At 44.8% G+C, this 10,638-nt stretch overlaps 1 protein-coding gene across 3 annotated transcripts in view; it reads right to left on the reverse strand.

The window, feature by feature from the left end:
• Positions 1–73: 73 nt before the first annotated feature.
• LOC135091241 (uncharacterized) overlaps positions 74–10,638 on the reverse strand; it is a 27,684-nt gene continuing 17,119 nt past the window's right edge. Inside the window, exons 2-6 of one of the 3 annotated variants that reach the window (XM_063988692.1) lie at positions 7,479–7,758; positions 6,864–6,978; positions 6,398–6,669; positions 2,072–2,195; positions 74–666 (exon numbers count right to left, since the gene is read on the reverse strand). In XM_063988692.1, the coding sequence (XP_063844762.1) occupies positions 592–666; positions 2,072–2,195; positions 6,398–6,669; positions 6,864–6,978; positions 7,479–7,753 (861 nt within the window). In that variant the 5' untranslated portion in view covers positions 7,754–7,758 and the 3' untranslated portion in view covers positions 74–591. Of the gene's footprint in view, positions 667–2,071; positions 2,196–6,397; positions 6,758–6,863; positions 6,979–7,478; positions 7,759–10,638 lie in introns of those variants that run through there. The other 2 variants (XM_063988694.1, XM_063988695.1) reach the window with 2 other exon arrangements.

A 10,638-nucleotide genomic window follows, 5' to 3' on the forward strand; every position in this document is an offset into this window, starting at 1 on the left:
GAGGCAACACGTGGCTCTGGTTACGGAAGGCAGCTAGCAAGAGGAGGCAAAATAGCTCTAATAGTAACAGTAGTGTGTATGCGTGTGTGTGTGTGTGTGTGTGTGTGTGTGTGTGTGTGTGTGTGTGTGTGTGTGTGTAGAGGGCTGGCGAATATACAAGAAGGTTATAGGAGAAAGGATACGTAGGTTAGAAGGAAGAAGGGAAGAGGGAAGGGGAGAGGTAAAGGGTACGGGGAAGGAAGGGGAGATAAAGGTTAGGGAGGAAGGAAAGGAAGGGAGAGAGATACGAAAGAACGAAATATAAACGGAAGTGGACGAAGAGAGAAAGAAAGAAAGAAAGAAAACGACGACGAAAGAAGAAAAGAAACAAAAGAAAAAAAAAAAGAAGAAAAGAAGTCTATAAAAACTAACAAATGTATGAAAATTTACGTATATGTATGTATGTACAAACACCTGTATGTCTGTCTGTACGTGTATCTGTACGTGTATCTCCACAACCTTTCAATATCAGGAGATTCGCTTGAGGTACTGAGGAGCGCAGGTTGAGCTTGGCAAGGTGCAACTGTCCGGAGAGCTGACGCGGGTTGGGCATCACTTTGCGCTCGCGTGAAGCTTTTGAACCACAAACCACACCACAGACTCACTCACGCAGGAGAGCATGGCGTCCTGAGGGAGAGAGAGAAGGAGAGAGAAAAGAGTAGGGTGAGAGAGGGTTGGACTAGAGAGATAGATGTAGTGAGTGAGGAGGAAAATAGAGAAAACAATAGATTAAGAAAGGATTAGGAGTGTGAGCGAGAAGGGAGGAAAATGAAAAGAGAAAGAGAAGGTTAAGTTCGTAAGAGAGGGAAAAGAGAGCGAGAAAAATGAGGAGAGAGAGCGGTTAGATGGGTAAGGGAGGGATAGAGGGAGAGAAAACTATTAGAAGAGAGGAGGGAGGGAGGGAGAGAGGGTAAAAGTGAGAGAGAGAAAGCCATTTCATAGACTTGTATTGTGAAAGGGAGAGAGAGAGAGAGAGAGAGGAGAGAGAGAGAGAGAGAGAGAGAGAGAGAGAGAGAGAGAAAGAGAGAGAGTGAGAGAGAGAGAGAGAGAGAGAGAGAGAGAGAGAGAGAGAGAGAGAGAGAGAGAGAGAGAGAGAGAGTAGGGGGAGGAAATGAGGGGAGAGGGAGGAAAGAAAGAGAGTAAATGTACGAGAAGGGAGAGTGAAGGGTGATGTATGAGAGAGATGAGAGAGAGATGAGAGAGAACGAGAGAGATGAGAGAGAGAGAGAGAGAGAGAGAGAGAGAGAGAGAGAGAGAGAGAGAGAGAGAGAGAGAGAGAGAGACTTTAATGATTCGGGGGAAGCAGATAAGGAGGAGGAAGAGAAGAAGAGGAGGAGGAGGAGGAGGAGGAGGAGGAGGAGGAGGAGGAGGGAGAGGAGGAGGGAGGAATGATAGATAAACAGGAGGAAAGGAATAAAAAAGAGTAAGAGGAAGATAAGGTCCAATGTTGAGTTGGCAGAAATAAATGAGAAGAGGAAGAGAAAAAGACGAGAAACAGACTCGAGAAGATAAATGACAGAGAGAGAGAGAGAGAGAGAGAGAGAGAGAGAGAGAGAGAGAGAGAGAGAGAGAGAGAGAGAGAGGGGGAAGGAAAGTAAATAAAGAAGTGAAAAGGAAAAAGGGGGAAGAAAGAAAGATGAGAAAAGTAAGGGATGAGGGATTGAAGGGAAGAGGGGGAGGAGGAGGAGGAGGAGGAGGAGGAGGAGGAGGAGGAGGAGGAGGAACGCTTTGAAGTGGAAGATTTGCGAGGTGACAGAAGGTGTTTTGAAGAGAGAGAGAGAGAGAGAGAGAGAGAGAGAGAGAGAGAGAGAGAGAGAGAGAGAGAGAGAGAGAGAGAGAGAGAGAGACGAGAGGAAACAAAACGACACAGATAGACAAACAAAATCGAAAAAAAAATATACACTTACAACACACCTACACACAAACTGCCCCGCATACACACACACACACACACACACACACACACACACACACACCTGTTTCACTCCCTCCAACCCCCCATACTGACACACCTACACCCACACCTACACACCTGCACCATTATCTCTGTGGCTCGAGGCTCTAGGTCAGCGCGGGCGAGGAGTGAGTAAGGGAGCAGAAACATAACTTCCCCACTGTATCCGGCCGCCACAGCCATTCCATCCCCGCCGCGCCTGCTGGGAAAGGGGAGTGAAAGGAGCGTGAAGGGAGTGGGAAATGGGTGACTGTGGGATGATGAGTGAGTGGAAGGGTGATGGGTAAGTGGAAGGGTAAGAAAATTGTAATGGGGATGGGATGGGGTGAAATTCTGATACGAAATGAAGGGAGTGATGGGTGTGGGTGATGGGGGGTGATGGTGATAGGGAGATATTAAGGGTAAGAGAAGAGATTGGGTGTTGATGGGAGGGATAGAAGAATGATAGAAGGGTGAGAAAAGGGTGAAGGATGAAAGGAAAGGCATTGAAAGGTTGGAAGGGTGAGAGAGAGAGAGAGAGAGAGAGAGAGAGAGAGAGAGAGAGAGAGAGAGAGAGAGAGAGAGAGAGAGACCAATGGAAAGTGAGATAGGAGATAGAGTGAGCCTGGCAGGATAATGGATGTTAGAGAGAGAGAGAGAGAGAGAGAGAGAGAGAGAGAGAGAGAGAGAGAGAGAGAGAGAGAGAGAGAGAGAGAGAGAGAGAGAGAGAGTCGGACACACACATGCAATTTCAATACGAGTTAAGCTTTCTACTGATCCTCCTCCTCCTCTTCTTCCTCCTCCTCCTCCTCCTCCTCCTCTTCCAGTGCTAGCTAGTTCCTGATTGGCCAAGAATCTCTCATCGCTGATTGGTTTAAAATTTCCACCCTTAGATTGACTAAAATTTACCTTTGGCAATTTGTTTATGCTCTCTCTCTCTCTCTCTCTCTCTCTCTCTCTCTCTCTCTCTCTCTCTCTAGTTACAACCAAACCGATTTAGAACCAAGTTAAAGCTTAGAGAGAGAGAGAGAGAGAGAGAGAGAGAGAGAGAGAGAGAGAGAGAGAGAGTTAGTAGAATCACTCCCTCTCTCCCACCTCCCCCTCCTCATCATCACCCACCCCGCCATTGTAATCACGAGTTGTTTCGCTGATTCATTGGTTCGCTTCAGAATTTGTGGAGCAGCGAAGCACCAAATTGAGATACAAAGCAAGAAAATCCGTCTGGACTCAAGTTAATCCGACTCCACGCGAACGCAGCTGTTGTTGTTGTTGTTGTTGTTGTTGTTGTTGTTGTTGTTGTTGTTGCTACTACTACTACTACTACTACTACTATTATCATTATTATTATTGAGGGAAGATTAAGCCAGGTAGATTTTGCTGGCTTCGTGTGTCGTTATTAGAGAGAGAGAGAGAGAGAGAGAGAGAGAGAGAGAGAGAGAGAGAGAGAGAGAGAGAGAGAGAGAGAGAGAGAGAGAGAGAGAGAGAGAGAGAGATTTAAGGAGATTAGCAATTATGAAATAGTGAAAAAATGAAAAAATAATGATAAAAGTTAGAGTTGTTATTTTTCATTAATGTGTGTGTGTGTGTGTGTGTGTGTGTGTGTTTGTGTCCGATTGTTAATCAGAAGAGAACCCACATCAAGGCCTGTGTACGTGTGTGTGTGTGTGTGTGTGTGTGTGTGTGTGTGTGTGTGTGGCTTCCTCTTGTGTTACCTCCACCACCACCAACTCTCCTCCTCCTCCTCCTCCTCCTCCTCCTCCTCCTCCTCCTTCTCCCCCTCCTCCTCAGTTTTTCGTGGTGACAGCATAGAGGGGGGAGATATGTTTGCGTGTGCGTGTGCGTGGGTGCATGCCTGTGTGTGTGTGTGTGTGTGTGTGTGTGTGTGTGTGTGTGTGTGTGTGTGTCCTTCCCTGCGGTGTTTGCTTCCTCTCATTTTGTTTGTTTGTGTGTTTGTTTGTCTGTGGGGGGAGGAAAACAAATTACAGGGTGGTGCAGAAGTTTGTAAATATGGAAACGGGTGGGGGAAGGAATGAGGGATGGAGGGGGAAATATGGAGGGAAAAAATGACGCAAGGACAGGAAAATTTGATGAAAGGAAGGGAAATTTTTTGTCTGTTTCTTTTCTTTCCTTTTTTGTTTTGCATGTTTTTCTTTATTAGCATATTTATTTCTTATTTTATTTATTTCAGTTTTTTTTCCTTCTTTTTGTGATTGTTTTCTTCTTGATATTGTTTATATTTTCTTTTTGTCTTTTATTTTCTCATTTATTCATTGATTCTTCCTTCCCTCCTTTCTCCCGTCCTTATTTATTTTTTTCTATCTTTCTTTCCTCCTTTCTCTTTATTCTACTCGCTACCTTTCTTTTTTCATAATATTTTTTTGTGTTTTCAATTACCATTCGCCCATTTCTACTCTGAATTCATTGGTCTATTTATATTTTTCGTAATTAATTCGCTTTCATTTATATTTTCATTTACTTTCACTCATTCATTTAATCAAAACGCTATTTTTACACTATTGACACACACACTCTCTCTCTCTCTCTCTCTCTCTCTCTCTCTCTCTCTCTCTCTCTCTCTCTCTCTCTCTCTCTCTCTCTCTCTCTCACACACACACACACACACACACACACACACACACACACACAGTTAGTTCTTTTGTGAACGTATTAGAGTCAGGAGGGAGAGGGAGAGGGAGAGGGAGAGGTGGGCTTTGTGCGGACAGCTATCAAAGACTCTCACCTGATTACACCTGCCAGGTAGGGAGAGAGAGAGAGAGAGAGAGAGAGAGAGAGAGAGAGAGAGAGAGAGAGAGAGAGAGAGAGAGAGAGAGAGAGAGAGAGAGAGAGAGAGAGAGAGAGATGTGATAAATGCAAAGTAATATTTTTTATGAAAGAAATAAGAAAAGATCAATAAAAAAGAAAAGAAAAAGAAGGAAAGAAGAAGGGATAAAATATGAGGAAGTTGAGGAAGCGGAGAAGGAGAAAGAGGAGGAGGAGGAGGAAGTTGAGGAAGCGGAGAAGGAGGAGGAAAAGGAGGGGATGTAAAATGAGAGGGGAAAAGGATATGAGAACAAAGAAGAAACAAATCAATATAAGAAAGAAGAAGGAAATAAGAGAGAGATAAGTAAGAGGGAGAGAGAGAAGGAAGGAAGAAACATGACACGAAGGAAGGAAGGAAGGAAGGAAGGAAGAAAAGGAAGGAGAATACGGGAAGGGAGATTACGATGACAGACAGGTGTGGAAAGGAGGTTTGCACTGGATGACAGGTGAGAAGGACAGGTGTGTGTGTGTGTGTGTGTGTGTGTGTGTGTGTGGAGAGGCAGGTGTGATTGTGGTCTTGTGATGGGGACAGGTGACATGGGGACAGGAGAATGAGATTGGAATGATTCTAGTAAAAGATCTAAAGAATGAAGAAAAAAAGATAGATAGATAGATGAGAGAGAGAGAGAGAGAGAGAGAGAGAGAGAGAGAGAGAGAGAGAGAGAGAGAGAGAGATCGCCAATGAGAACCCAATCAATAGCCTACGTGGCCTAAAAAATACTTACTCGCTACTCAGTAGTTTGTCACCTGAACGGGGCACGAACCTCGACCTATCAAGTGACAGGTAAGAATGTTAGCAGTGAGCCAGCCAGCAGCTGTAACGGTGTGCGGCAGGTGAGGCGAGGCGTTAATTAGAGAAATGGACGCAAGTACGTTGAGAAAATTTACCGAGGAACAATGAAAAGCGGCGGAAAACAAGGAGGGGATGAAAGATAATGTGTGGAGGAGTGAATGAGTGAAGTTTTTGATTACGTAAATGGACGGGATGGAATAAGTAAAGCAAAGTAGGTGGAAGAAAATAAATAAAGAAAAAAAAATGTATCGAACAACAATGGAAGGGGGAGACTTGAGAAAGGAAGACGCTAAAGAAAAATTAAAAAAAGAAAACGTGGACGTAAGAAAAACAAGTAAAGAGAAAAGTACCGGATAACAATGAAAAAAAAGAAAGAAATGAGATTATGTAATAAAAAAAAAAAAAAGAGAAAGGAAAAAAATAAATAAAACATAGAAATTATGGAATATAAAAAGGAAAAAAATCACGAAGAAACTGGACAGGAAAATAAGAGATGGCTAACGAAGTAATGAAAACAGGAAAGAAAACAAAAAAATAAAATGAGAAGAAAAACCAGACACATGCAAAGAAAATGGATATAATGGAAGAAAGAGAGAGAGAGAGAGAGAGAGAGAGAGAGAGAGAGAGAGAGAGAGAGAGAGAGAGAGAGAGAGAGAGAGAGAGAGAGAGAGAGAATGAAACATGAAAAAGCGAAAACATCACAGAAAATGCGACAAACATAATATATTCAAGGGGTAACTCAAAGAAAACGCGGTACACGTACATTCAAGGGATAAATGAAAAGCACCCCCCCCCTAGTCCCAAACACTCACCCATTCTGAGACGCCTCCACCAGTAGCGCCGGGCCCGTGCCAGCTGGGGGACGCTGGGGGCCTTGCAGGCCTCTCTGGGGGCCGCGACCCCTCCACACACTCACTCCCAAGTCACACGCGGGGTCCCCAAGGTGAATTCTCTTTATCGTGCACACCACCCCGGGGCTTATCTCATCCCGTGGCCGCCCCTTCCGCCCCATCCCCGTCCCCCCGCCCACGCTACTCCCCCGACGTCCTGGGGAACCGCTGTCACTTCCCTCATCCTCCTCCTCCTGTGGGTGGAAAGTTTGGTTAGGTTTGGTTTGCTTAGGCTAGGATAGGATGGAGTAGGGTAAGATGCAGACCCACACACATGCACACACACGCACTCTCTCTCTCTCTCTCTCTCTCTCTCTCTCTCTCTCTCTCTCTCTCTCTCTCTCTCTCTCTCTCTCTCTCTCTCTCTCTCTCTCTTTCTCTTTCTCACCGTCGGGCCGTCCAGCAGTGGCGTGAGCTTCTCCCTCGTGGTGAAAACAGGCTTGGTGAGGCCCCCCCTGGTGGCTGGGCTGAAGAAGTACAGGGAACGCCCCCCGACCTTAGTCCTGCCAGGGAGAGAGAGAGAGAGAGAGAGAGAGAGAGAGAGAGAGAGAGAGAGAGAGAGAGAGAGAGAGAGAGAGAGAGAGAGAGAGAGAGAGCGCCAGGATGTAGATTGGAGAAAGTAATGATAGAAAAAAGAAGTAATAGATAATTGTAAAGAACGAAAGAGTGAAAATAGAGTGAGAATGAAAAAAAAAAAATAACAATTAATAAAAGAATGAAGAATGCAAGATAAAATACTGTTATCTTTTTCACAGTCATACTCTCCCTCTCTCCACACACACACACACACACACACACACACACACACACACACACACACACACACACACTTACAATCCATTTAAATCAACATTCCTACCTTTTCATTATACACGACAACTACTCTCTCTCTCTCTCTCTCTCTCTCTCTCTCTCTCTCTCTCTCTCTCTCTCTCTCTCTCTCTCTCTCTCTCTCTCACACTAAAACGCTTTCATACTGTGACGACTCCACTTATCCACTTACTTATGGCTGAAGACCACATGCTCCGTCGTAATGTGGCGCGGCAGAAGGCGGTGCAGGAGCTGGTGTTCATAGGGACTGCAATTCAACACGCTCGCCGGGGGTTTGACGTGGTGCAGGTGGTGGTGCAGGAGGCTGTGGTGGTGGTGGTGGTGGTGAACTGGTGGCGTCGGGCTGGCACTGGGACTCGTGGTAGTGGTGGTGGTGGTGGTGGTTGTGTTGGTGGTGGTGGTGGTGGTGGTAAGACTGCTGCTGCTGCTGTTACTACTGCTGTACATGCCGCCTGAATGGTTTGTTGTTGTTTGGTGGGGGTGGAAGGGGAGGGGTAGGGTAGGGTAAGGGGTGTGTGGGTGGGGAGTGTGTGGGGGTGTTAGTGTGGTGGAGAGTGTGTTGGGGTGTATGTGTATTGGGGTGTATGGGGGTGTGGTGTTGATGTGGTGAAGAGAGAGAGAGAGAGAGAGAGAGAGAGAGAGAGAGAGAGAGAGAGAGAGAGAGAGAGAGAGAGAGAGAGAGAGAGAGAGAAATTATAATTAGTACCCAAAATACAACACAGACTCAGATATACACACGCATACATATCCATACACTGAACATATCAACACACAAACCCCAAATACAACACCAAAAACATCCCAATATACCCCGTTTGAAGCAGCCCAAAACAGCCCAAGGATAAGGGAAGGTAGCCCAACATATACATTCTTGAACCAGTCTGTCATAACCCAAAGTCTCGGTACATTCTGCAAATTTCTCATCGGCCGGACGAGAATTAACAAGCCAGTAATGCTCAGAATGCTGCGCGTGGTAGTGAAACGTGGCAGGCTCTCACCGTAGACTTTCATAGACTTTCACGGAGCGGGAGAATGTAGGTTTTAGATGCGTAGGTGTTTGGAAATATTACAGTAACCCTTAAAATATGAATACTGAGCGTGTTAGTGAAACATGGCTTGCTCTCACCGTAGACTTTTACGAAAAATAATGTAAATATACGTAGAGGGAATATGTTACCGTGTATATACTATTTGAATATAGACTTTTTAGATACTTAGCTGCTGGGAAATGTTAGTGCTATCTTTTTGAATGTACACTTATTAATGAAAAGAAAAAAAAAATAGGAAGATAATACGAAAGAATGATGAAAGAAAAAGAATGAGTGGATGAAAAAAATAGGAATAATGACAAAATTAAAATGCGATAGAAGAAAAACAGAGAACTGAAAAAAAGAATGTAAAGGAAGGAAAAAAAAGAAGGAGGGAGACAGGTAAACAGAGAGAGAGGGAGGGAGGGAATTTTAAGATGCTGGAGGAATGAATGAAAAAAAGAGGGAGGAAAATTCGATCTACCTCTACCTCTCCTCCACTTTCAGTAGTGAATTACCCTTGTGATCTACTTATTTATGGAAGGAGGGAGAGAGAGAGAGAGAGAGAGAGAGAGAGAGAGAGAGAGAGAGAGAGAGAGAGAGAGAGAGAGAGAGAGAGAGAGACGATACCATACAAATATTTCACTCAAAAATAAAGTAAGAAAAATGTGAAAAAAAATAATAATAATGCATAATTTTGCCATCACCACCACCACCACCACCACCACCACCATCATCACTACCAAAACCACTACCATCATCATCACCACCACCACCATCACCACCACCACCACGATCACCACCGTCATGATCGTCGTCATCATCATTTCCTGTGATCTCGTTTTCTTTGTTGTGAAGAAAATGGGTGTCGGGAAGAGAATAACATTAATATGGGTCAAAGAAAACGGGCCTTGATTATATTCTTTTGAGGGGAGGCTAATAAGATTTTGGTGGCGCTGGTGGTGGTGGTGGTGGTGATGGTGGTGGTGGTGGTGGAGGAGGTGGAAGTAGAAAATAATCTGCAATAATAGGGAAAAAAAATATAATAGAAAGAGAGCAGAGAGAGAGAGAGAGAGAGAGAGAGAGAGAGAGAGAGAGAGAGAGAGAGAGAGAGAGATATGAGTAAAAAAATGTCAAGATGTTATTTTATTTCCTAACCACCTCTCTCTCTCTCTCTCTCTCTCTCTCTCTCTCTCTCTCTCTCTCTCTCTCTCACAAGGAGGCATGGGTCAATGGGCAAGAATGGGGGTGCGGTGAATGGGCTCGTTATGTGAGGGTTAAATTGGCCGTGAAAGAGAGAGAGAGAGAGAGAGAGAGAGAGAGAGAGAGAGAGAGAGAGAGAGAGAGAGAGAGAGAGAGAGATAGGGTTAGGAAATAAAATAACATTCCACATTTTTTCTGTTTATCTCTCTCTCTCTCTCTCTCTCTCTCTCTCTCTCTCTCTCTCTCTCTCTCTCTCTCTCTCTCTCTCTCTCTCTCTCTCTCTCTCTCTCTCTCTCTCTCTCTCTCTCTCTCTCTCTCTCTCTCTCTCTCTCTCTCTCTCTCTCTGGAAAACACGCAGACAAGATGCACATAATGGCGAAGTAATGAGAGACTTCCGCACACACGCACACACGCATACACACACACACACACACACACACACACACACACACACACACACACACACACACACACACACACACACACACACACACACACACGACCGTCTTACTGTAAATATACATAAGTTTTATAGTCCTTAAGCTTCTTAGGGGCACGCAAGGGGAGAGAGAGAGAGAGAGAGAGAGAGAGAGAGAGAGAGAGAGAGAGAGAGAGAGAGAGAGAGAGAGAGAGAGAGAGAGAGATAGGTAAAAAGCAGTGATGCGACTGCATTGAAAACAACATTCTCTCTCTCTCTCTCTCTCTCTCTCTCTCTCTCTCTCTCTCTCTCTCTCTCTCTCTCTCTCTCTCTCACTGAGGGATGTTTTGACATCTCGCTCTAATGGTATTGTGCGCTCTGTCTGCGTGTCTCTCTCTTTATGAGAGAGAGAGAGAGAGAGAGAGAGAGAGAGAGAGAGAGAGAGAGAGAGAGAGAGAGAGAGAGAGAGAGATAGATAGATAGATAGATAGAGAGAGAGAGAGAGAGAGAGAGAGAGAGAGAGAGAGAGAGAGAGAGAGAGAGAGAGAGAGAGAGAGAGAGAGAGGTAAAGTATTTGTCAAGTTGTAAATTTCCTTGTTTCAGCTTCTCTCTCTCTCTCTCTCTCTCTCTCTCTCTCTCTCTCTCTCTCTCTCTCTCTCTCTCTCTCTCTCTCTCTCTCTCTC

This window comes from Scylla paramamosain, chromosome 37, assembly GCF_035594125.1.
Source record: "Scylla paramamosain isolate STU-SP2022 chromosome 37, ASM3559412v1, whole genome shotgun sequence".
In the NCBI taxonomy this organism is placed as follows: domain Eukaryota; kingdom Metazoa; phylum Arthropoda; class Malacostraca; order Decapoda; family Portunidae; genus Scylla; species Scylla paramamosain.